The 27,234-nt window shown below is 41.9% G+C and overlaps 1 protein-coding gene across 3 annotated transcripts; it reads left to right on the forward strand.

Annotated features, from left to right (window-relative positions):
- Positions 1-27,139, forward strand: LOC111564995 (importin-13). Of its 3 annotated transcripts, none has more exons than XM_023264913.3 (23): positions 1-120; positions 557-643; positions 6,444-6,569; positions 6,675-7,031; positions 7,518-7,771; positions 11,039-11,179; positions 12,145-12,286; positions 13,119-13,285; positions 13,533-13,653; positions 13,941-14,088; positions 14,228-14,409; positions 15,199-15,225; positions 15,445-15,579; positions 17,300-17,452; positions 18,609-18,689; positions 18,806-18,943; positions 20,391-20,487; positions 22,440-22,492; positions 24,023-24,089; positions 24,249-24,307; positions 24,407-24,496; positions 24,628-24,809; positions 24,946-27,139. In XM_023264913.3, the coding sequence occupies exons 2-23, from the start codon at positions 575-577 to the stop codon at positions 25,040-25,042; spliced, it is 2,886 nt and encodes a 961-aa protein (XP_023120681.1). In that variant the 5' UTR covers positions 1-120; positions 557-574; the 3' UTR covers positions 25,043-27,139. The 3 variants fall into 3 exon arrangements, 2 of the variants coding, with proteins under 2 accessions (XP_023120681.1, XP_054875353.1); XM_055019378.1 differs by lacking the exon at positions 1-120 and adding an exon at positions 133-240; XR_002745836.3 differs by lacking the exons at positions 22,440-22,492; positions 24,628-24,809; positions 24,946-27,139 and having other exon boundaries at positions 6-120; positions 24,407-24,487.
- Positions 27,140-27,234: the final 95 nt, after the last annotated feature.

Genomic DNA, 27,234 nt, shown 5'->3' on the forward strand with positions numbered 1-27,234 from the left:
CTTCGATTCCGGTTTTTCCCACAGCGCCTGAATGTAGCAAAGAGCTCCTGGTGACGGAGAGGAGGCAGAAAAGCGGCAGGGAGCTGCCAGCATCGTCTCATACCGTCGCAGGACAGAAAGGTGTGGAAATATCGGACCTCTGGATAGCCTAGAGATAATACACGGGGACGGCATTGTTTTGATAACATTGTCACACTCGGAGTATACTAGTCAAGCCGTCTCGCTCGGTTTTATTTGGCGGTAGGGCTGCGTCAAGTTACACTGCTACGTTAGCTAGTTTGGCGTTAGCATAGTGGCGCTAGCTGTTGCTATACTATTATGCTGTAGTGGAGGTTAGCGACCACTAGCCTGCTCTTAAGTTGGGCGAGCTAACGTTAGCTTGCCGGTTAGCCTCTCGTGTCATCCATAAATTAGTGAATTAGTAAAACCGCGTAGCTAACTTTAACGTTCCTATTGCCACAGTGGAAATATTAACGGAGACGACACTGTTTTTTTTAAAGGCAAGTTTAAAGGTGGCTGCTTCTCAATGTGTTGCTCCTCTTTGATCGTTTGACAGCTCCGTGTCCGCGGAGATATGGAGACGCCGGCGAGAATAGCAGCCACACCGGACGCCCTGGACTTCACGGTGGAAAACGTAGAGAAGGTGAGTTTTTGGGTCAGCTTGTCCCCGTCTGCTCATGCAGCACCGGAGAGGGTTTATGGACCAAAAGATACAAAAAAAAAAAAAAGAAAAAGAAAGCGCTTGTGTTTTGGCTGATTACTTGAGAGGGAAAGCAGAGGGGCTGCATTTGCCTTGTAGCCATATAATATTACGTTAATTAACACTTTTTTTTTTTCAGAACTGATTTAATCTGGAGAGGTGACGTTGCTCTTTTGAGGACTTTAGCCGTGACTGAATGTCCATAATGCACATCAAATAAGAGCAAAATAACAGTTTGCATATAATTCTTTACAACCTCTTGTCACTTTCTGTACCATGCTTATTTTTGGATGTTGTTATTCTTCAGTAATTTAAATATATATTACGCTGTGTTTGTGTTTTTGCCTGTGCATGCTTGTTGACTGCCAGGTTGCTGTGGTGCATCTCGCTGCTGGGTGGCCGCTGACTCCGGCAGGATGGGGATGGGTGGGGGGAGACAATGGAGAGGATGGAGAGGGAGTGAGAAAAAGGTGGTGCTCCTGTGGAAGAGCAGAATCGATGTGATGAGATGGAGAGAGGGGGGGTGAGGTGACGGAGGGAGGGAGGGAGGGAGAGGAGGGGTCGATGTCTGTGACAGCGCCAGAGAGAAAGAAATGAGGAGGAAGAGGGGGTGAGAGGAGGATGGCGATGCGACAGAAATGATTGGAGGCAGGTTTAAGGGAGAGATGCACATTCCTGTAGGGGGAAATGGTTTGGCTTGATTCTGTGGTTTTATGGTGTAATAAAAGAGGAGGAGGAATAACAGCCAGTATGCACAGTCCTGTCTGCCGTGGGATAATCTCCGCTTTCATTTCTTCATATTTCATTTCCACAGGTGGAGAGAGGGCTGTCTGTAGGAATTTATTTTCATTTGGCATTAGTAAAGGAAAAAACAACAACAAAAACGCTTCCTTGCCATTTTGACTAAAGTTGGAAAAAGCACTAGTACATACTGTATGGATACCTAAAATGTATAATTAATGTAACTGAGAGTGTCATAAATAGCTAACAATATATGACCATAAATGTAGTGAAAAGCAACAAACACCCAAGCGTGTAGATATGGACTGTTTTTCAGTTTTAAATGTCTCTGCTACACTGAAAGTGATACTTTGCATGCCAGACTACCCCAAGAGAGGAAACACAGCGCAAGATATTCAACAAAAAATAACCTGAACCACGTGAGTCATCATCTGTAGCAGTGTATGATGGTTTAATGTCAGTGTCGCAATTATTTCATGAATAATACATTTAAGAAATGTTTAGAAGCGTCATCTGTGATTTTGTACTCCTATTTTTTTTTTTTTTATGTGTGGGCGGTTTGTACAGTTTAAGATGCTTTTTCAGACTGTTTGACAGCTTGCATCAGCATTTAGTCTGCTCCAAGTGGTATAGCGCTATCAGTAATCTCATTAACTGATACAACACGGCAAACAGCATCTGAAGTATCATTTCCCATGAAGGCTACATGCGCTTTTGTATTCATGCCACACTTGTACTTCAAACCTGAAAAGATATTGTTCTTCTATGACTCTGCTATTTTTAGAAAATATATTTACCTTCTACTAAGATGTTTTTTTTCCTTTCCATTTTCTCCTTGTTTGTAAAGAATTTGACTCGGATGACACTTCATCAGTAGGATGCTAAGAGGAAGACAAAAGGTTTCTTTAGAAAATATATATTAACCTAAAGTATCATATCAGCATTTGCGTCAGACTTTCAGCTTAATGACTCAGATGCTGCTTTCACGAGTAATTGTATTATTCTTTTTGCCAAACAGTCCCAGCAACAGGTAATTGTAAATATACATGCAGGGAATTTAGAGCGTAGAGGAATTTTCAGCAGCTCCCAAAGAGGTTTTAGCCAAATCACATGTTGCCAGGATGATAGAAATTGAAAATTAAAGCAATCGTTTCTTTAACCAGTTTTGTGAATTGAGGTTTCTTCTATTCAAACATATCAAATGGTAGATATAACAGGAAAATTGATAGATTTATGTGAAACAAATTAACACAGTGTCATTGCTTTTACTGTACGTGCAGTAATATGCTTACTGTCTTGCATAGTAACCCCAAAATTTCTAATCTGACCCAAGAAAAACCCTGTATACCACCAGCAGACATATAATATTGTTTATTAATAGAAAGGCAAATTTTGCTTTCCCATAACAATATTAGAGCGTATGCCGTTGCTATAAGAGCGAAATAAAAAGATAAACAGTGCCAAATTGTCACTTTGGTACAGTGGGGTGCTGGTAAGTGTGGGTTTATTGTACACATGGTGGTGGAGATGATGGTTCCTGGCCCAGTATTTGTATGCGTCCAATAGAAAGCTCTTTGTTCGGTCTTGGGTCTGTGAAACAACGTATCACATTGTCAGTATCTTCATGTGTATAATGAAGGGGGGATCGTATACTGCCTTACATTTCCGCCCAACTATAATTAGCTTTAGAGTGAATATCTGCCAAGCAAGTGGAATTTAGAGGAAATTCATAGCTCTGCACTGTGCTGTTGCATTTCTCCCCCGAGACAAACTACTGTACCACCAGAAGGAAAGGCAGCATAATACTGGGTCAGTCCAGGTCTGCATCTTGCTCAAGGGCACTTGGATTCTGTGACTCCTGCTATCACAACCATCTGAAATCACGTCACACTTACACAGGATGCTATTGAAGCCTATTCAGTAGAGCTTAGTTCCTGGGTTCCCTCTTTCTCTGCCATTTGGAAACTGTAAGTAACATTAGGATATGATGTATGTGACAGGAAGGGCTGTCTCATTATTAAGTAGTTTTATGGAATTTTAAAGCGTAGGAGATGATTCAGCCTCTAGCGAACGAATTATGGAACATAGCGGGGCAGCAGAATCTGTCTCAGAGAGAAATGATACACGGTGTGTTGAGTAGCATTTTGGTAGTCAGAGTGGGAGGGTATTTTCATCCACTTATTGACGAAAATACATGTAGCTCAAGGTGGAACACATTTCTTGTAGGTTAGATGATGCACACATTTCCTAGTGTGAGTGTTTTTCAGTTTTGTGTCAGCAGCCCATTGATTCAGTGACTGGAGGTGATCAGTCTTCTGAATTATGCAGTGAAAAGGGAAATTGTTGAGACACTTGGTGCAAAGGATTATTTTCTGTTCATGTGCTGAGATTTCACCACTATTGGCAACATGGTATTCTTAATTTCTCTCTTGGCAGTTTGCTGTCAACAACCACCCGCGCACACTCTCACACAAACTATTGTTCTTTGTTCCCTCATTAATCATCATTCCTCTGCATGTCTTTGATTCTCACAGTTATAGTGCAGTGTCATGATGGGTCAGTGGTGTGATGATGCCTTCTGCATCACAGCACGAGCATTGCCCTCCCACTGCCACAATAGCTTCGAGAGTGACGCCCTGGTGGACAGATGGCTTGCAAACACAGTGAACCTATGGCCATCGCCTGCTGTGTGTGAACACTGTGTCCAAAGTATGTTTAGGCTTGTGCACTTGTGCCTCTTAAAGATGTGGGGACAGAGAGATTTCTCTGATACACACTGAAACATCATGAAAAAGGCTGACCCTTCTCTTTATCCAAACATCCTGCCTTGTACTTGATATTCATTTTAAGAAGAGAAACAATTACTTAGGGATTCATATTTGTCCTTGATATTCTGTATAGTGAAGGTATTGTACTGTTCTTTGTGGCTCAGGAACTGCTCTGTCCTTATTCTCCTGGGTTTGAGTATACAAGTGTATACAGCTAAATCCTTTGTAGTTGTATGGAAGAGCCGACAGTGAATCTGTCTAACTGAGCTGTGGTTTTTCACTTGCATTCCCATTTTCTTCCTTCTCCTGTTGAAAAAGGACCATAGAGGAGGTTAATGATCTTTGACAGTGTCTGCCAAGAGCGTGCCATCCTCAGGTGAAGCTCGGTGGTTCAGGCAGTTAGATACCATCTGTAGATACAATTAGTTGCTTCGGCTGTAAGTAAAACAAAAAGCTGCTATTTCTAGAGATGCATATGTTTTTTCTCTTGTTGTAAAACCCACTTAACAACAGACAATTAAACAACGTCAAGATCACTGCTAAGATGCCTTGTGTGATTTATAGGAAAAGACAGGCAATGCTTCTTTGTGAGAAGATTAAAGCAGCCAAATGAACAGACTGTTTTGCTTCTTGTGCTTTGATAATAAATCTCGGAAGGACAGACACGCTCAGACACAGCTCTGTTTGGGATTGGATGAGGAGAGGTCTGCGATCACACAGTGGACTGCAGTAATGATCCGCTGTTGCTTTGAACTGTAATATCACAGCCTCGTTTATAGACAGGGCAGAGCCGAGCTGACTAACAAAACCATCCTAACACTTTTTACAATGAACGCATAATAATGACCCTTAGACAGGCAATGTCAAATCACAACACAACAACACAGTCATGTTTCATAAGTTCTATCCTGCAGGTTTGTCTGTATTAACCTATGTGGATAAAGAAAACCTTGTATAGCTTGTTTTCACTTGTGTAGTGGTTTCTCTTTAACAGCTGAAATTGTAGTTACATGTGAATTGAAAACAGAAACCTAAAAGCTAAGAATAAGTGAAAGGCAAACATCTACTACACGTACAGTACTTCGCCACACATGCTGTAACTGAACCTATAGCTCTCTTTCACACATAGAATGCCACTCTACAAAGAAACATTCATTAACACCCAGCCAGTCATGCTCAGTCTCATAGAGTAAGTGGAGATGGATAATTGGATTGGAGGATGACAGACGTAGAGAAAACGCCACCTGAGACTCTGCTTCCAGTCAGCATTGACGTTGTATTGATGTTCTCTTCTTTACAGCTGCACTCGCGTCATTGTGCTCTGTGACCAGTCGTGGTTTCTTTACAGAATTGTTCATCCTCCGTTGTTAAACAATATAAATATTTCTCATTAGTGAATGGGTAAAATGTAGATCTTAGAAGATTAAGATCAATATCGAGAGCTGAGGGGTGGGATGAGACTGGGTGGACAGTTTAGGCAGGAAGAGGGTGGATAGAGAGATGAAATGAGAGGGAAGAAAGATGAGAGAATGGCGGTGAAGGAATTGATGTGAGCAGGCTTTAGGGGTAAAAGACAAGGATCAGAAGCTCGCTGAATAGATTTTTTTTTTCCCAGTGTTGCTTGTGAGACAATTTGCGCTAGCAGCCAGCAGTTTTAGTTCAATGAGCGTGTACATGTGCATGTGTTTGTGTGTAAGACAGCGAGAGAGAAATAAATAGACATTTTGCAGAGTTGTGCCTAAACCTTCTGGCATTGCTAGGATTAGAGGTGTCTGTTTAATTAATGCAACTTTTTCCTTTCTTTTATTTCCCCCTCTCTCACTCATCCTTTATCTCCTGTGTCTTTGGCTTGCTCCTTGTTGTTCTCCCTGCACTCAAGTACTCAAATTACTCAGAGCTTTGCTTCAGAGAGTGCTGTTTTCAGGTCATTGCTTTCTCGACTGTTGAGGCTTTGGAGGTAACCTGTCTTACTATGTGTCTGCATGTTTCCAGGTGAGAAAAGATGTTCCTTTCTCAAGGTAACCAACTCTTTCCAGCAAGCAAGCGCTCAGAGGACTGCGTTTGTCTACTCTCAGTTGGTCTGTTTTCTCAGACACCCACTGGAGTGTGGAGTGTAGCTGCAAACATTTCTCACAAGAGCATGTTCAACTCCTGCATGGTTCGACCATCCACAGATTTTATGGATTTGTGCGACTGTTCTCACTGTTTTTCTGCTTTTTCTTCTTTGTTCCTAGGCCCTCCACCAGTTGTACTATGATCCCAATATAGAAAACAAGAATCTGGCCCAGAAATGGCTAATGCAGGCTCAGGTCTCGCCTCAGGCTTGGCAGTTTTGCTGGGCCCTACTGAGCCCAGATAAGGTACAGGGTACACATGCACGCACGCACGCACACACACAAAGATGCACACGTACACAAACACTAAAAGAAACGTGTCATTCACATCCTTCTTATTTTCTCTCACAGGTGCCAGAGATCCAATACTTTGGTGCCAGCGCACTTCACACCAAGATTTCTCGGTACTGGTCCGACATCCCCACAGACCAGTATGAGTCTCTGAAGAGCCAGCTGTTTTCCCAGATTGCATGCTTCTCCTCTGGCTCCAAGATGGTGCTCACCCGGCTGTGTGTGGCGCTGGCCTCTCTGGCACTTAACACAATGCCTGAGGCCTGGCCTGGCGCAGTGGCAGAGATGGTGCGGGTGTTTCAAGAGGAAGGGGGAGGGGTGGATGGACGGGCACGCTGCCTGGCATTGCTGGAGCTGCTCACCGTCCTGCCCGAGGAGTTCCAGACCAGCCGCCTGCCACAGTACCGAAAGGGACAGGTACGTCACCTTCTTCCATCTGTCCACAGGTTGTCTTTGCATTAACCTTCGCAACAAAAGGTGTCAAGCCTCTACATGAGAGAATTAAATTAAATAAGTATTGAAAATGGTCAAGTCTTGGAGATAAATGCTTTTTCCAAATAATAGCTTTCTTTAATTCATATAATTCCTGTTATACCATTTAAATCTCGATTAATTTTAGACTTTTTTATGTTTTGTTTTTAAGTTCATGTACAGACACTTGTGTGAAATAATCATGCTTGGCTTGATGTGTTAAATAAACAAAAACTGAAACAAATATACATATATATATATATATATTCCAAAAATTAAGGTTTCAAACAATAAAATCAGTGTCAGTGCAAAATAGAATCACCAGCATGAAAACATTTTCAAGGATCCTTAGCTTTCATCATCAAGCTGAGAAACATAACACACATGAGCAACACTCCAGCAGTCTAATCCTTATTATTTTTGTCCCTCAAGGTTCGGGGAGCCCTGGGCCGGGAGTGGGGGTCAGTGTGTCCCTTATTGCAACAATTGCTTCGAAGGACGGACAGCCCAGGGGCAGTGAAAGCTCGCGTGCTGCGCTGCCTGTCATCGTGGGTGCTGCTGGATGTGCCCCTCAGCGAGAGCGAAGGCCTGGTGCACGACTGCTTCAGCGCCCTCCCTGACCCAGAGCTCTTCGACACAGCGGTGGAGGCGATAGTTAATGCCATCTCGCAACCCGACTCCCAAAGGTATGTACACAGTATGCTTGCCAATGTGTACTCATGCCAACCCAACAAAAAAAAAGGACAGTAGAAATGAAATAACAATATTATGGCATGAAAACTCATCTTGTTAATAACTGGAGAAATTACAAAGGAGCAAAAATGGAGGTAGAGGGAGAAAAAAAGAGAGGGAATAAAGAAAGATGTATTAGCCAAAGGCAGGAAACAGACAGGGTGGGCACTAGAAGGGCATCAGGGAGGGATGGAGGGAAGGAGGGAGGGACTGATACAGGGCAAGCTGACAGCCAGGGGGAGGAGAATGGCATTTCTCGGTTGGCTGGCGTTGCTATGGTTACAGAGCTGGGGAGAGATGTCATCATGCCCCGTTTGATTCAGACATGGCAGGCACCCATTACCCCTCCCCTGGAGACAATGAGAGAGGGCGGGGGTGACGGGACAATGCAGAGAGAAGAAAGGATGCTAAGAGAGGAAGGAGGAGGAGGGCAGGGGAAGGTGTGAAAGTGTGCAAGAATAAAAGACTTCGTCCTCCATACCTCTGCACTGCTTCACAGACGGGGGGGTTGGACCTGTGAAGTTGCTGCTGACAAGTCAGTTTAAGCACAGTGAGCAGATGGTAGGAAGACGATTAATGGCAGCGGAGTTACAGGTAGAATATCTTCTGTCTCAGAACAACACAAGTGTTGCTAGGCTCCCAGGATAGATTGTTGGAAATGGGGTCCTGATTTCTTTTCTGAATTTCAATTCTTAGCACAATCACTTACTTTCAATATGGATTTTTCCATTTTTTATTTATTTGTTCTGTTACTCATGACTGATCACAGCCCTGTGCAATGTATGCTTGCTGGTGTGTGTTCATCAGGTCCTCCCAAAGTGGTGACTATCTCACTTGTAGCATCCATTGAGCCACCGTTATGTCGGGGCATTGTGTGATTTATGGGGTTACAATGGAGTCACTAGAGAATATTGTGTGTCTCGTGCGTTTATGAGTGTCAAGGAAACAGATGAATCTATTACAAGACTAGGTGTCAGGTTTTTTCTTCCGACATCCTTAGAAGGTCAGTCAAAGTCCACATTTTTTTCATCCTGTAGATTCTCCTGTCTGTCTGTTCTATATATGTTATATTTCCTCCTACTCTACCTCTGTTTCTTTGTGCTCTTCCTTGCCATTTTCTCATCTCTCACCATCAGTACTAAGCCCTCCTCCCTGTTTCTTGTTCTCTCTCTCTGTTTAAACACATTACAGTCAACTCATTTGGGGGGATGCTATTGGTCCAGCTGCATCCTGTTGCCAGGCAACCCATTTCCCCTGTCTCAGAGTGTTGCAGTAATTGCAGAGGGGATCAGAGGTGGGGAGAGGGATGTGGGGGGAGGGAGGGAGGAGGTGGAGTGAGAGGGAGAGAATAAAGGAGGAGTCAGGAAGGAGGCAAGAAAGTGTATAACGGCAGGACAGGGGCAAAGGAGGAGAGGATGGACAACTGTGAGTTAGAGGAGAGGAGACTGCAGCAGACAGTCTCCAAGGAATCTCCAGAATGTCATGTCTTACGAGGGAAATGGAGAAAGGCATACAAATCCATTTTGCTCTCTTAATCGCATCACATGCACACCAAGTCCTCTTTTCCCAAACCAAGAGTGCATGACCTGCATCTGCAAAGCACCTTATTAAAAATGAATGATCCTCTGAGTGCATGAGTGCAGTCTGCTGTTCACATGTGTATAAACACACACAGACAGTCACTCAGTTGAGTGCAGTTTCTGGTGCTGCTCTCAGAGAGTAACTCAGACAGCCAAACACAGAGGATGTAGGCCAATAGGCACACAGGTATGGGCTTATTAGACGGAGGCCAGATTCATACACATTACATTTCAGCAGGGTGTAGTTCCCTCCAAAGATGGCTGAATCAGCGTGCGCTGCTGAAAAGGGGACTTGGCTTCATAATGCAGGACCATAGAACTGGCGCCTCGCCTCATAAGAGGGCCTGAGGGAAATTAAAATGAAAAATGCATCCCAGGACCGCGGTAAGAGATGCATTTAACCTGCAGAACAGAAGGTGCATATCATTGTCATTTTTTTTCTGGCCACTGTTTTCCTGTTTTTCCAGGCTGCTCCTGTTCTGTCAGGAATGAATCAATGAATCAACACAAACAATTAGTTGATTAATCAATGGGCTAGGAAGCCAATCAGCAGTTTTAATTATCTGGGCAATTGTTTAAGTTGTTTTGTAAGGCCAAAACTGAAGATTAAAATGATTGATTTAGAAAAAAACACCTGTCTGCTGTTGACAGCTGAAATAATCATTAGTCACAGCATTAGATTCAGTCCTGTGAGAAACATAGTAAGTGATAGTATAGTTTCAAATGCTGGGAAAGACACACAACCTTGCTCTGTCATTGATGAATATTCATCGACCTGGACGAGCATCCTTATTGACATTCTCATGAAAGATGAAGCACAGCCTGCATACGACAAAAACCTCCTGAGACGCACATAATATAGTTTACATGTAAGCATTCACACATGCACATAATCTTCTCGGTGACATCCAGGGACACACACAGACGCCCTTCATCTCCAAATGTCACCCCTTCTCTTGCTGTCATTAAGGATGACAGGAAGAGCGACGCTGTCTGATGTTGTCACCTGAGCAGATCTGAAAAGTGCATGTATGCGCGTCTGTGTGAGTTTGTGTGCATGTCAGCAGCACACGTGTGTTTTAGTCAGAGAGGGAATTATAAATGGCTGAGACAGCAGGAGGAAGACAGAATAATAACGGACAGCGGTGGAGCTCTGAGAAAGGAGCTTTGAATAGATTTTCCGGTTCTCTGGTAGATGTGTGGGATTTTTAGGGTGGGTGTGCTGGATCAGAGGTTGGACTGACTTGGATTGAGATTTGATTTGAAATAAACACTTGTCTTGGGAAAGAGCAATAAATACATCAACCTAGCGATGTGAGTCAGTTTTATATTCACCAGCAGATGTACAGTCTCTGGCTGAGGCTCCCTGGCCTTACATCCTGTGTCTTTCTCCACTCCATTTTTTTAAAATTTATTTTCAAAAACAGAAAAGCTCTCGGGGAAATTGTTTTGTAACAGTTGCTCAAGATTGTGGAAATTATAAATTATACAGGAATAAAGGAAAATGCTAGGATGCATTTTCTGGTGTTATTAAAGACCCCTTTTGTGAAAAAATTTAATCAGTGACTGTAGAGGTCCTTTCAATGCGCTGAGGCACTAAATGTTGACTGTGGTGTTTGTTTTTCTGTCGATGTGTTCTAGATATGTGAACACTTTGCTGAAACTGGTTCCTCAAGTGCTGGCCCTCCAGGAGCAGCTCCGAGAGGCTGTTCAGAATGGAGACATGGAGACGTGTCACGGTATCTGCCGGATCGCTGTAACACTGGGAGAGAACCACTCCAGGTGTGTTTGTGTGTTTGTAAACGGTATAATATATAACAATAAACATGTAATAATGCCATCATCTTGGCCAATGCCAGTGTCCTGAATGAGGCATCTATTAATTGCAAGCGAAATTATTTGAGCTTAAAATCATAATATTAAACAAATTTTAATGTAAAATACACAATACAAAACTTTTTATATTAGTCTAAATTTAATGACCTGCTGTGTACGAGAAAAAGGTTCTTAAAGGTGGAGTTTGTAAGTCTGGATTAATACTGTTGATATTAAGCTAGTTGCTGTATTTAGATGGTTAACGTGCCAGATTTACAGATATACCCCTCCCTTGTCACACACATTAGAATAGTGTTGTGTGGATAATTTTGAGGCACTTTGTTTATTTTCTATTTAAAGAACTATGGCTGTGTGTGTGAACTATGTCTGGCCAATTTATTTTTCGTCAAAGCACAAACAATATATTCAGTAAGTCATAGAGGCTGCAACTTAGATTACATATGTATATGTTAAGCAGTGCATCTAACTCAGAGTTTAAACTGTTGTGCCAATGGTTTTATGATTTCATGCTGTCCTTCTTGTGTCACAGTCACACTTTTGATGGTACCTCATGTGGTAGTGCTCCATCACGTTTGTAATCTATTACACAGTGATTACTGAAGTGAGGCTTGACTTTGAAAAGGTTGAATCACAACTCAAATCGCAGTATCTGTGAGAGAATTTTCAAATAGATATTTTCCCTGACTCATTCAGGCATAGTATGAACAACTGATTTGTGTTTTAGCACACCCAGAACAGACAGCTCGCAGACCATGAGGGGATATTCACTGAATTTGACAAAAATTGTATTGCATTAGAATTGCATACTTGTTTTAGTATTAGTTTAAATGTGTACTAACAGCACTGTGCAGCTGCCAAATCACACCTTTCCTCTTTCTTTCCTTTACACCCCGTTCTCTTTCTCTCCCTAGGACTCTGTTGGAGCAGGTGGATCACTGGCAGAGCTTCCTGGCTTTAGTCAACATGATCATGTTTTGTACAGGCATCCCCGGCCACTACCCGGTCAATGAAACCACCAGCTCCCTCACACTCACCTTCTGGTACACACTTCAAGTAAGACATGCCATCATATTACGATCTGTGAGACAGCGTTTAAGTAATATAGTAGTAAGGGTCTCTGCATATTGTGTTTTCCAGCTACTCAGGTTTCGTTTTTCATCATCTTTTCTTGGCATGTAAAACCAGCCTTGAAAATTTTGCTCGCTGTGACATGGTTTGGCACTATTTTAGAATAGTTGGCTTTGGACTGTATAAAACTGTGAACATGTGGTACATAAATGTGCTGCTTGTCTCTCACTGATATTCTGAGAACATATCTGAAATACATTTGCTATTTGCCTTTTATGTGATCTATTATATGTTTAAGTGAAGTGGCAATGTAGACGTGCTAGAACTAGGGATGTGAATGATTATTTGCTAACATTTTGATTGATTATCCAATAAGGCAGAACATGTGATCTGGGTTTATGGCGCCAGATTGCACCACTAGGTGAAGCCTCTCTTGTTAAGTGAGATGGAGTTGCAGATGTGTTGGATGATGACACCTAAAATATAGAATAATAATGCTGTATAACTGCTAGCTGTGCCAGTCGTGTAGATGAACTGTGCAACTTAAAGTCGTGATAAAGGTGTCTGGCAGCTGTTGGGTTTAGGGCTACCTGAAACTCATGCTAACGCTAGATATAAACAGTTTCACTGGCATATGGGAAAATGTTCAGTGTGCTTAATTAATTTCAATGATTAATCAATGATTGACTGGTTACGTGGATGGCTAACAGTTAAGGTAATTCTTTTAAAATTGTCTCGCTAGCCAGAACACTCGTTTTTGGTCTGAAAGGTCAAAGACTAATTCTTCTTTTTCATGATTATTCTCTCATTTTCTTAGGATGAAATCATGTCCTTTGAGTCGGATAAGCAGGCAGTTTATCTGCAGGTCTACAGACCAGTGTATTTCCAACTGGTGGATGTTCTGCTGCACAAAGCTCAGTTTCCCTCTGACCAGGAGTATGCATCGTGGTCCTCAGACGAAAAGGAGCAGTTCAGGATCTACAGGTGTGCATGATTGCATCTCCATGATTTGTACATCCTTATTTCTTCTGCATGCTACTGTGTGTTACGGTGATGATCTAAGTGTTTCAGAAATTACCTGCTGACAGGATGATTGGTCAGCAAATGAGTGTGTTTTTCTCTAATAGACTCACTGCACTGGCAGCTGAGAGGGCAAAACCTGTCTGGCAAGTAGACTGACAGATCTTTTGCGCACCCCTAAAATGTCTGTTTGTGCATGTCTGTCCTTCAGGGTGGACATCTCAGACACACTTATGTACGTGTATGAGATGCTGGGAGCAGAGCTGCTGAGTAACCTGTACGATAAACTAGGGAGACTGTTGACTAATGCAGAGCAGCCCACATCATGGCAGGTGGGTGAGACTTACACACACAGACGAGCAAAGAAATAATATGAGCTATTTTCTGTTTCTTTGAGTGTTGCACAGAAGCCTGTACTGAAAAAGTGTCATACTTATATTTGGGTACTTGTGATGGCTTGCATAAAGGCTCAACAGTCAAATCAAAATCAAGACAAACTTAAATGAGTGAACTCCTTTTCCACTGTAATTTTTTCAATTCACACCTCAAGTTTTTGCAGACTAATGCAACATTTTTATTGCCAGTTTATGCTTACATATAAACTGACTGCATCCTCCAGCACACAGAAGCTTTGCTATACGGCTTCCAGTCCATAGCTGAGACGATAGATGTGAATTACTCCGACGTCATCCCGGGCCTGATAGGACTCATCCCGAGAATCAACATCAACAACGTCCAGTTAGCAGACACAGTGATGTTCACGATAGGTGAGACAATACACATGATATAATAAAAGTAAAGATCAAATAAATGTAAGTTATAGACAATGCTGTGCAGGATAAACAAATGTTGCACTGTAATTAAATGGTTTCTCTTTCCTTATCTGAACTGTTATTCTGTTACTAGGTGCTCTGGCTGAATGGTTGGCAGACCACCCCGTGATGCTCAGCAGTGTCCTCCCCTTGGTGCTACAAGCTTTAGGGAATCCAGACCTCTCTGTTTCTTCTGTCTCGACACTCAAGAAAATCTGTAGGGAATGTAAATACGACCTGCCACCATACGCAACCAACATAGTTGCCGTCTCTCAGGTATGTGGACATTTATATGCTGTAGGATTTTTCTCCCAGTTGATCCAACTGTTTCTTTCTTACTTTAAAAGACCTCCTACAGTGAATATAAAGTGCTTTAAGCATCCATAGGGTGTTTTTATATGCTGGATGATGCATCATAAGTAAATAAGACCTACAAACTGTAGTGTACCATGTACTGCAGAGTAACAGTCTCAAAACCATAAATTCAGGTAGTGAGGGTTTCATACATTACAAAGCTAAGGAGCTAGTCCTGTCAGCTTGCAGCTTGTATTTGTTCTTCAGTGTCACTTTCTGATTAAGACTTTTATGACTGGAATACTCCACAGTATTGCAATTTACTGATCTGTAGTGAGTAGTTTTACTTTGTTTCAGTCAAAGATGAACTGGTGTGCTTGAGTTGCAGTGAGTTTTGAGGGAGGGATGTAAATAACGGTTGAGAATTCATAGATCTATATATTCTGAAGGAAGCAATAGTGTCAAATTACATCTGAGCCATTTTAAGGTAGGCAGGGAACATTTTTTGTGGGGAAAAAAACCCTTCTAAATATGTAACCTTGAGAAACAGATCAGTTTTTAGGGGATTAAGCAATGACCAGAGAGGGACTTGGAAAAACAGAGGTGTTGGAGGCTTTTGTAATGTTCTCACTCTCCAGAAATAACATTTACTCTTTGAAATCACTTCAGTTGTTTTATTTTGGAGATACTTTTTATAGCTATTTTGAGAAGGGTTTTGTTGTGCTTTCAGGCTAACCAAGTCTTCTCTCTAAATCTCTTCTTTCTCTCAAGGAGGTGCTTATAAAGCAGATCCACAAGGTCAGTGCTTGTATCTGTTCATATTCACTATCTGTTTCTGTCCTTGTACTCAGTTCAGAAGTGACATTTAAATAAGGAATGCTGTGAAAGAATTACATAGCATATTTGCAGCCCGATGTGTGAAAAATCTGTTGTTGTTTCTGTATAGAACTGTTCAATGACTTCAACCTCAGTGTTTGCTAAAGCTGAAGCTAAACCTGTGATGGTCTCTTCCTGCAGACGAGTCAGTGTATGTGGCTGATGCAGGCTCTCGGCTTCCTGCTCTCGGCTCTCCCGGTGGAAGACATCTTAAGAAACCTTCACTCCCTCATCACTCCATACATTCAGCAACTGGAGAAGCTAGCAGATGAGACGGTGCATACACAAACCAGTGTGAAACAGTACACACAAACACAGCACAAGCACAGTTGGACTGTAGCCAATAGGAACAGGCCTTGTGTCTGTGTGGTGTCACTGCAGTGGAACATTTCTCTGCAGGACCAGATTGGATCTGACCCTGCACCATGGGCTAGTGACTCACATGGAAGTAGCAAAGACACACTTTCGCTCACTCATGAAAACGTTCAGAAAAGTGCCTACACAAACGAGCTTACAGTAGGTCACGCTGATACACGTGTGAGTGCACAGTCATGAAAAAGAAAATCCTTGTCTCTGTTTAAATGCCACATCTAATAGAGCATGGTTATTCAGACTGTCACGCTGGATAGTACAAATATGGAGCCGGCCTTATCTAAAAATAGTCTGATATTTACTGTTTGTAGGACGCGGTATAAACTCTCCAAATGTCTTGTTCTGCCATCAGTAAAGAATAGATGGAGTCAATAGAGATGTCAGTTTAGATGAAGCTTTTCATTTCTCTCTGTGTTTGTGTCACCTCCCCTACCCTTCACATAACACACGACTGTCACACAAAGTCTCATCCATCCTCACTTCCTCCCTCTTTTATTGTTTTCTGTCTCACTTTTTGATGTATCAGCATTACATCAGACTATTAAATCAGGTGCTGTGTCTGGAGCTGGACAAATAGTGGCACCTAGTGGGGAGACCTTCAGGTTACGTTACATCAGGGGTGAATGACCGTGATGTCTGGAGGGGAAAAAACATGGTGTCACTGTGATGAGGCTGCTGAGCAGGATGTGCACATGTTATCATAGTACAGGCAGATTTGAAGGAGGCATTGGAGATCTGTTCGAGGGTGTGGCAGCCACATCATTTACCTCTTTGTACTCTTCTGGCTGTTGTATCACCATGGAGACAGAACAATGATTAATCACTGACAGCGAAACCCTAATTAATGTTTTTACCTGGGGGAGGTGTGTGTGTGTGTGTGTGTGTGTGTGTGTGTGTGTGTGTGTGTGTGTGTGTGTGTGTGTGTGTGTGTGTGTGTGTGTGTGTGTGTGTGTGTGTGTGTGTGTGTGTGTGTGTGTGTGTGTGTGTGTGTGTGTGTGTGTGTGTGTGTGTGTGTGTGTGTGTGTGTGTGTGTGTGTGTGTGTGTGTTTGTGTGTGTGTGTGTGTGTGTGTGTGTGCGCAGACGTGAGAAAACTGGCATGAAAACAAGTCATTACCTTCTTTGATCACCTTGCTGAAATATCTGCCCATTGACTTGTGTTTTAATTTCCAGCTATGACTGAAATTGTTATAGATCTGCTTTGTTAATAGAATGATATATATTATCTCTCATCTTCTGTATTTATTCTTAAAATGGTAGAGAAATGCCCTAAGTCAAATCCTTAGTTAGTTTCTAATCAGCTGAAACCCCCCCCCCTTTATTTAATGTAGCAATTTATTTTAATTGAATTATTTCTCATCAGAATTTCTAATTTGACTGTCAGCTCTCTACCTCATATTCCTGAGTTGTTGATACTTTACAGCAGTTTTTCTTAACTGTTAAACTGCTTAATTGTGGTATATTGAGTGTTTAAGGTTTGTCTTCTTAAATATTTCAGCAGCTAATTTTTAAGGCAGACTCTCATGCACTTAATGAGCCAGAAGAATCGGGTGTTTGAGTGTAAACAAGTAAATACCGTAATGGAAGTAATCTGTTTCTTCTTTCTGTTTTTGTTTCTTTGTACAGCCTAATCCCTCCAATAAGCTTGCAATCATACACATCTTGGGGCTGCTGTCCAACCTGTTCACTACGCTCGACATCAGCAAGCAGGATGACGAGTCAGCAGACAGCTCAGCGCCACCTGTCAAAACAGCTCCACCTCCACCTGGACCAAACCCGGTCAGTCACCACACATCCCCATCACTCTCATTAGTTAGGCTCTCCGACTGAACACCCAGAGGCATTTAAGGCTTTATATTACAGTATATTTCAGTTTAGTACACATAAAAACAGACCTTGGCAGTGATACAAAAGTGATTATGTAGCAGCAACAGACACTTACTCAACTGCAATAGGAAGGTTGTTTGATTTCATCGTTTCAGTTACATACATTATGCAAACTGCCACGAAGCACAAAACGAAAATGCAAAGTTTGGTTGTATAAACAAGCTTCAAGCACGCTGCCGCCATGGCTCATAAACAGCCAACAATATTAGACCCCCTTTGGATTTTCGTTGCTTTCCCAGTGGCTGCTCCTTGGCTCTGTGCTCAAAAAACACTCATGACTTTGTGCCCCCAACACCCCCAAATACAGCGGCGCACTCCAAGCGGCCTCCTTCAACTTATCAGGGTGCACTTGGAGGCTGATGTGGGATTACCTATCCAGTAATACCAGATTCTGGCTAGCCCCTTACCATAGCAACCTTAACCTCAGCACGTTGCAGCAGCTTCACATTAGTTGCCCTCAGAGCACCTCGAGGTTTACTTGCTTTCTTCATTTATTATATATGCAGGAAAGATTATTTCTTTATTCCTGTTTTTTATTTATGCATTTATATCTGTTTTACATTGTTATGTTAACATTAGAATTATTACTTGTGCACCTTAATAAATAGGCTAAAGCAGTTAAAATCAAAGGAAGATGGTTAAATTCATACAGTCCTATTTTCCTAATCTTTCTTAGAAATATTCCATTAAATATTATCAATAATTGTCGATTTCAACTAATATAAAAACTGCATTTTAATAAACTTTTGAGCTGCATCGTCCAGCCTTTTATTAAAAGCAGGGGGCACTTGGACCTTGCAGTCAAATGAGCTCAATATCTCACAACCCAACCCCCTGCTGTCTCCATCTCTGAATACATCGGCTATCACTGACTAGAGGCATGAGGGTGGCCAGCAGGAAAATTGTGCCCTGTCACTCAACCATAGTCATTAGTAATTCTGCTGAGAGGCAAGCACCCATGTATAAATGTTAATGCAGTGGTTCTTCTTGTTCATGACTTTGGTTTCTATTCATTTTACTTGATTTTAATAAAGTTTCTGTGTTTCAGGTGGTGGTGGTTTTGCAGCAAGTCTTTGCCCTTATACAGACAGTACTCAGCAAGTGGCTCAACGACTCGCAGGTTGTTGAGGTGAGATGTTTGAGATGTGCATCCACATACTGTCAGAACGCTGCTTTGTTACAACTGGTCCGCATACTCGGATACGATGGCATTTTCAGTCGAGCTGATCTTGTGATTTTCCTCAGGCGGTGTGTGCCATCTTCGAGAAGTCTGTGAAAACTCTTCTCCACGACTTTGCTCCGATGGTTTCTCAGCTAAGCGAGATGCTTGGGCAGATGTACGGTACAATTCCCCAGGCCTCGGCCCTCGACCTCACACGACAGGTACACACTCGACTTGTGCACATAGACACTAACGCACATTAGTAGTTGTTTTTTTTGATAGCTTATGGTTATGTGCAGAGAAATTTTAGCACTTCGTCAAAAAGGGCTGTGTATAAGCTAATGAGCTATGCACCAGTGAGTCTGAGGTTAATGAGGATATAGTAGAAGTCTGTAAAACTTCTTCCACAGTTAGAGTTTGTATGTGTGACTAAACTCTCAAGCATATGTTTTGTAGCCATATAAACTAAACTCAGTTTTCAATCCTTTAATATCTCTATATAATAATATTACTTTAACCAGCCTACTAATTCCAATTGCCTTTACAAAAGTAATCAACAACACTAAATATTCTGCAATTTTGCATCATGTAATTTCCTTATGAATTCACAATCAACTCCTCTTGTTTATAAACACTAATAGTTTCGTGATACTCATTTATAGCATTAAATGAATTGCATTTTTGCAGTAACCAGGCTTTTTAAAATGTCATACCAACTGTAAGAACGATTTCTTTAATCAAGCTAGAGGTGTTAATGCAGGTACAATTCTGCGCTTGGTGACAAATTAAAGGAAAAACCTGAATCCTTGACTCAAACAGTAAGAGGATCTGGTGGCTTTGTTATAATGTGGGGGGTGTTTTGCTTTCATGGTTTGGGTTCACATGTTCCCTTAGAGGGAACGGGTCACTACAAATCAATACAAAGTTGTTCTGAATGTCTGACATCTATCCTGATGATAGTGGTTTCTTTAAGGATGACAATGCCTGTGGGTTAATGAAAATGATGTGAATCATTTGCTATGACCTTCATAGTCACCAGATCTCAGCGCTATTTAACACCTATTTTTGCTTTGGACTGACGTGCTAGACAGCGCTTTCCAACACCAGCATCAAAACAGCGAATGGGGTAATATCTTTTGGGAGAATGGTGTTTTGTCACTCCTGTAGAGTTTAGGAGAGTTGTTGAATCAATGCCAAGGCGCATTGAAGCTATTCTGGCAGCACATTGCAGCCCAGCACCTTACTGAAACACTTGAAGGTAGTTTTTCCTCTAATTTGTCTCCTGTCTGCATACAAATGCTCTTAGATCTGTGTATGTGTATGACAGAAATTACAGGCAGGAAAAGCGATGCTGTGGCAGCAGTGTGAACAGATGACAGATCATTACTCATAGCGGTGTATGCATTAATTCAAGTCCAACTGAAACTGAAAATGACACTCAAGTAATTAAGTCTAAGTATGCCAGAATCCACAGTTGAGCTGAAGGCTATTTGTAAAATTCAGACACATTTGTATAATAAAAAACACTTGTACTCTCCTCACTGAGTGTTTTTTTTCCACTATACCAATAGACAATAGTGACAAATATCAGAATGTTTTCCTCTAATAACTTGTTTTGCTGTGTACAAGCAAAAATAGTGTGTCTGATTTGAAGACCTGCTGTTTCAGATGGTGCATATCTTTGCCAGTGAGACAGACCACTTCCCACCCATCAAGGCTCTGTTTGAGCTGGTTACCTCGGTAACACTGTCCATCTTCCAGCAAGGTAGGGGGTCCAGCAGGGGCGGGACTGTCAGTACTGTGAACTGTTTCTGTTCAAATGAGAAATGGATGTTTCTGATCATATTCATTTTCACAGGGGTCCAACATCATATCTTGGTATAATAAAATGAAAGTTTTAAACATATTTGTAAAAACACAAGAAAACAAATGTGTTTTGTATTTTAAATATTGACTTATGTTGCCATTTTCAGCTATGATTCTGTATGACTGATTTGCTGACACGTCACTAGATTTTGCTCAAATAGCTCAGCCTGGGGGCCTTAAAGTTAGAGCTCATTGGACAGTTGACCTTTAGACGTTTGCTCTTATTACTCATTAATGTAAGTGGAGCCACACAGTTGTCTGTGTGCTTGGTGTGTTAACGAGACAAAGTCTCAAGTGATGACTATATCGATGCAGACCTTTTCTCCCACTTATCATTGATTAAATCATTTTCAAACTATTATGATTTGCTTTAAACCTATGAAATCAACATGTTGCCGTGTTTTCTGTTCGTCAGCCTAGTCTTTGCTTATTTCATTTTTCATTATTTTTTTACATTTACAAAGTTGTGGATGAATTTATGGTTACAGTGTTTTGGGCTGCATGAAAATGAATTTCTTTTTGTGAAGTGCTCAAAGTTGATCAAACGTTTCCATATGTGTGAGACCACATGGCCAACCAATGTTTTGACTTCAATTCAAGATAAAATGAACATTAATGTGGTGATATAATATCATTCAGTGAAGCTGGCTTTGAGTATTTGTACCAGGTCTGTCTGATGCTCCCCTTCCCTTTGTTTTGTCCCTTTTTACCTCTTTTCCTGCTTTGACTGGTTAAGTAATGGCTGCCTCTCCTCCTGCCTCTAAACTCTTTTTTTCTGAGCAGGTGCCCTTCAGTAGACAGTATCAGTACAGGATACAGTCACAGCACAGAGACCACTAGCTTATTCAGTTGGCTGACATATAACATAGCAGAGAGGGCCAGCTCGATACGACTGCAGCCACTGCTGTGTTAGGATTAGAGTCGGGCTCTCCATCACAGCCCTCTGAATAAGCCCTGTTTTCTCTTGAGGAGTTGTGTGTGGATGAGGGCTGGAGGGGGATATTGAGCAGGGAACTTGTTTGGAGTCTGGGAACAGCCAAAGCTGGGCGCTCACTACGGACATTTGTTCTGTTTCATTATAAGTTTGATGTTGGAGTCCCTCCAACATCAAACTTAAACCAGAAAGTCGGAAATCTTAATGTGAATTCTTCATTTCAGAAGCGTTTACAGGAGATGTGTGTTTAATTGTACATCATTTGAAATCTGTTATACATTTTAAAGTCTCGTAGTTTGTGTCCAGCATAAGGGAGGTAGTGATATCAGAACCTATCCGGATCTTTGAGTGTGATTCTTACTGATGCTCTGGGTTCACCTTTGAAGCAAAGGGGACCAGTTGACCAGTTCTGAATGGACTCTTTACAGTAAACCTCCTCCTCTGAGGCACTTCCTTCAATCTAAGAGGAAATGCTTGTTATTTGATCACGACGATGCCGGCGGTGCCTCATGGGAAGGAGGTAAAAGAGGGTTCATTCAGGTTTGGTGCCTCTTTTCCTCCAAACTGTAACAGTAACAGAGGTGCCTCCTGGGTTCCCACTCCAAACCCACTTTTGTTTTTTTAGGTTTGTTCTTTTTCTCTCGTTACTTCTTTCTTTTTTTTCTCTCCAAACAGACCCATGTCTTTGTCTTCTGCCTGTTTTTTGTTTTTGGTTGGTCTCTTCTTCCAAGACTCTGCCAAAGCTTCATATGCCCCCCCTTCTCCCCTTTGTTCCTTACTCACGTGTGAATTATTTCAATGAGATATTTTTGAGTTCTCTTTTATTTCCACATGACTGTTGAATCTATTAAGTTGCTGTTTGTATATTATTCTTATTCTCTTATGATTTCTTAAGTTTCATCTTTATTATATTTTAGGACCCAGGGATCATCCTGATATTGTTGATTCATTTATGCAACTCCAAGCTCAGGTGTGTTTTTGGTTTCTTATTTCATTCACTTTGGGTTTCTCTCTCTCTTTCTCTCTTTTTCTACTCTCTTGCTGTTTCTCTGTCCTCTTCTCTCTCTCTATGCCTCTTTCTGTTCTTTGTTACTGGGCCCTAAGGTGTCCCATCACATAGGTGAGGCAGCGGAATGAAACACGAGGGGAACGTTTGAAAAAGCGACAGTTTGTCTCTTGTCAAACGCTTTTGATTCTAACAGTCACCTCCCCACGTATACACAGTCCTGAGCTCATTTAGTTTTTATTTTAGCTGCAGAAACCACTTTAAAGTTCACGCACAAATCATTATCTTGTGTGTTAAGAATACTTTCTTGTAAAACTTAAGCTATGTTCAGACAAATAAACACTGATAGAGATTTTTTACGGCTGTGTTCTCACTAACAGGATACCTTTGCTTTTGAATGATAATTAACTGAGTTTTATAAAATTTTCATAACCTAAGGTGTAGGTAAAATTCTAATGACTCAAATAAATCCATGTAATCCTTCAAATAGCTATGATTTTAATGTATTACACTGCTGCACATGCTGCTTAGAAAAAAATGAAATGAGCACTTGTGTGAAGTGGACAGATTTTAAGTGAAAATCCGCTTTTTGAAGCACTTCAGTTTGACTGGATCTTTTCCCTTTTTTCTGTAAAGTCAACATCAGGGCACATTTGCTCTTTGAAAAAAAATATCAACACACTCAGAGCCTACGATGAAATATTTTAGCTGATGCAGCGCTCTCAGGGAGATGATGCAACAGCATGACTATCAATGTTGTGGTCCCAGGTGACTGGTTAGTCTCTGAGCCCAGTCCTCCTCTGAAGTCATTCCAGCCCAGAGCCAATCAAAGCCCAAATGAATTAATATTCAACTAATATTAATCAGTTCAGACAAATTGGCTGATGGCTCTTCTGTTTTATATTTTTGTCTTTCGTCTTCATTCTTCTTCCTTTGTTTTCTATCTTTGGATAGATCTGACCTTCATCTCTCTCCCTTTCCCTCTCTCCCTCTCTCCTCTCCTCCATCCTGAATGAGTTCATTATTATGAGATGAGTTGTCTTCCTCTTTATCTGCACATGTTAATTACTTACACACTTCTGTTGCATATTCAATCCAGTCAACCAAAAACAAGGAAAAGTAATGTTGCAAATATAATTGATTTCAAGAAAACAAAGCCTAAACCACCATTGCCTTTAGTTTGACTTAAGTTTCAAATGATTTCAAAGTTTGATTTTTTGCAATTTGTTTGTTATACCTGCTGAGTTCTGCATTGGAGGATCTCTGTATGAGTTTGGATATAGTTTTTTTTAAACAGATGGAGAGAGTACTCGAGCCTGGTAGGCAGATCTGGTCCCAGTCCTGTATTGCTGTCAGATCCGGCTACCAGGCTTAGTGGGTATTGTTGATAGCAGTATTTTGAAGGAGCTTATGCAGTGGAATGTGGTGAAGCAGTACCGATTGGGTCGGGCCGACAGAAACATACTCTGTTTAATGCCTTTATCTGCCTCTTAGGCCCTCAAACGGAAGCCCGATTTGTTCTTGTCTGAGAGTCTTGACGTGAAAGCAGTGTTCCACTGTGGTAAGTTTGCACATAATTTACACAAACACACACACCCCTACACACTGTTGTGCTGGGTGTTTTTGCTTCAGTTTCTGTGAAATACGTGCTTGTCAGTACAAAGTACAAACTGTAAATGTTTGACACCAGCCTTCAGTTGTTTCTGTCTCTCTCTTCCAGGAGTTTTGTCACTCAAATTTCCTGAGGCTCCGACAGTCAAGTCGACGTGCTTGTTCTTTGTAAGCACACACACTCACACAGCTGAAACTGTGCTGGCATGTTTACAGATGAGTCCTTTGTCTTCATATTTGATGATTGCCTGTGTGTCTCTACTTCAGACTGAACTGTTACCCCACTGCTCAGATGTGCCTCCATTAGCCAGAGTGGTGCAGGAGGACGGCAAGCTGTTGGTGCAGGCCGTTCTGGAGGTGAGAAGCTCTGCATTACACGTCATGCCACCGAAATGTTTCATCATTTCACTGATCCAGCAGCCAAACTTTACTTCCTCTCCTATTGTAATTAAGTCCCTGATGTAAAACGCCTCCTCCGCTGTCTGCAGGGCATCGGGGGCGGGGCATCTCGGAGTCTGATGGACCAGTTTGCAGAGGTGCTGTTCTGTCTGAACAAGCACTGCTTCTCTCTGCTCACCGTGTGGTTGAAAGAAGCTCTGCAGCCTCCAGGATTTCCGTCATCACGGGTCACAGCTGAGCAGAAAGACAACTTCTCACAGCAGATACTCAGGTAACACCACTGGTGGTTTGTTTACAGACAAACAGGTCACTGCAGTTGCTCTATAGTGTGATCTTCACATACACTTTATAATTGTATGTTTCCCGTCTTTTCTGATTCCCTTTGTACTACATCTTTTGTTGTGCAGAGAACGAGTGAACAAGAGGAGGGTGAAGGACATAGTGAAGGAGTTCACACTATTGTGCAGAGGTCTCCATGGCACAGAGTACGCCGCTGAATACTAAACTCTACCTGGGAACTCTCACCTAACCGTGACCTCTGTCCTCAGTGCAAAACAGCCGGATGCCACAACAACACCGTTCTCTCCAACCCCATCAGCGAAGATATCATGATTGTACTGATAAACCCACACCATCGCAGGACAAGACATGGAAGCATTCCAGCACAGACCTGCCATCGGATTAATGGACAAACATTAAATCCCTGGTGGCTTTAGAAGGCCATCCTCTGTGCTCCAACGATTTTTCTTTTTGTTAAGAGATTGATTGTTTCTCCCTCCTTCCTCTCAACTCTTATTTAAAGGTCTTTTTGTTGGAAGAACTTTGAGCAGCACACCCAGCATGCTGCCTCACGCCTCCTCCTATCTCTGTCTTGTCCTGCCTTTCTAGATCTTCCTGGGGTTTCCTAGGTTGTTTCCTGGTGATTAGCATCCATATGAAATGATAGTGGTATCGTACGTAGCTACTTGACATTATTTTTCAGAATAAATCAAATTAATTATTTAAATGTATATGTATACACACATAGAAAGATAGTGGTTTTCAGTCCTGCTGCTGCTAATGGAAAGAGAGAAGGACCAATGTCAGGAGGGGATTCTGCAGGAAGAACGACATTAATACAATAATATTTACTCCTTGTCATGCCCCTATGATATCTGCATTTGCCAAATTATCATGAATAGTTTTGTGGATTTGTCTTTTTTTTTTTGTTAGTTTTTTTGTTTGTTTTTTAATCAATGCCTTTTAGGGGGTATGAGTGGAGACAGAAAGACTGCGTAACCAGGACTAAAGACAGTCTGCTTTTGTGCCCAGCCCTCTACGTATGGGGTTGTACCTCATGTACATACAATCCCACCAAGTCCTACTGCAGTCTCCTCGGGTCGTAGATCGTGGTTTTTATTCAGTGGTCCCTTAGATAAAGCAGGACTGCCTGGAGCGATGGCTGGACGGAAAATGGACTAAAGTAGCTGGAGGCGAAGGAAAAGGCACAAGATGGAAACTGAGAAGGGAACTGAGCGTTTGGAGGGATTAATAATCCTGACGGTGGACTGCTTAGTCACTGTAATCGTGCAAAAATATTAATCAAGTTGTGCATATTAACAGTTTTTGCTGAACACTTCTGTGTATTTGAGTGTATGCGTGTGTTCATACCTGTATGTATGAGAAGTTGTGCGTGCACAGATGTATCTTTTTCCACTTGTTCAGTGCACTTATATCGGACCTACAGTACACATGCACCCCCCCCCACCCTGTCTTTTAAACAAAGAGCCTGTTCATTTCTTCACCACTCTTTCAGACTATTCTTCATAAAGACTGACCAGGCACGTCCAGTATTTCCCCTCTGCTGCTCACCAGCAACTCATCTATTAAACCTCCTTATCATCCGGATAATCAATGACCAGACTCAACCGTCTATCTGTTATTGACACCGACTACTGCTGTCAACAAAATGAAAAAAAAAGCTTGTGTACAAGCTACCCAGAACCCTTTCACCCATCTGGGTCACTGCCTTGGAGAGGACCGAGAAGGATTAGAACATGTAAGACCTCTGAGAAAGTTACTCTACACCGACATTCTGTGCTCATCCGTTATTCCTGAGACGTTATTGGTGAAGTGATGGCTGTAAAATACAACGTCTTGTGAACCAGCAGGAGCAGACATCTAACAACTCTCGGCATTGAAATGTACTTTGTGGTCTCTGATAAAACTTTATCTCAGTCTAATCCCTCTGTCTTATCCGAGGTGCCTGCAGACATGTAGCATGTATGTGTTTTGTGGGGGGGTTTTGGGGCTCAGGGGACAAACATAACACGGTGTGTCAGGCTGCAGAAAGACGTGATTTAGACCGAGACTGGAGGCGGGAATCGGCTCTGCAGTGAGCTGTTCAGCTTCAGAGGCTGAACTGTGAATGATTCGATGTGCGTTCATTGCTGATCCCTGGTCTGTATTGTCTTGTTCTGAGGTGAGAAAATGAACAATGTTTGTCACAGTTTAAAGAAAGAGGTGAAGATGGAGGAGGGGAGGGAGGTTTGAAAATGTACATTATTTTTTTTTGTACCTTGGCTTTAATTTATTAAATATATCTAAGACTGCAGCTCTTGACTTTTTCTGTGTGTGGGAGTAGTTTTGTTCTGTTCCTTCAGTGCTTCCATCAAACTGTCTGCAGTATTTCCCCAGACCTCTGAAACAATTAACAC

Source organism: Amphiprion ocellaris, chromosome 2 (genome assembly GCF_022539595.1).
Source record: "Amphiprion ocellaris isolate individual 3 ecotype Okinawa chromosome 2, ASM2253959v1, whole genome shotgun sequence".
NCBI classification, from domain to species: Eukaryota; Metazoa; Chordata; class Actinopteri; family Pomacentridae; genus Amphiprion; species Amphiprion ocellaris.

Bases quoted from the DNA above. Each gene is read 5' to 3' on its own strand.
- LOC111564995 (XM_023264913.3), top strand. From the start codon at position 575: ATGGAGACGCCGGCGAGAATAGCAGCCACACCGGACGCCCTGGACTTC. The intron at 22,493-24,022 runs GTGTGTTTTTGG...TCTGCCTCTTAG, and splicing joins TTATGCAACTCCAAGCTCAG to GCCCTCAAACGGAAGCCCGA. The intron at 24,497-24,627 runs GTGAGAAGCTCT...CGCTGTCTGCAG, and splicing joins TGGTGCAGGCCGTTCTGGAG to GGCATCGGGGGCGGGGCATC.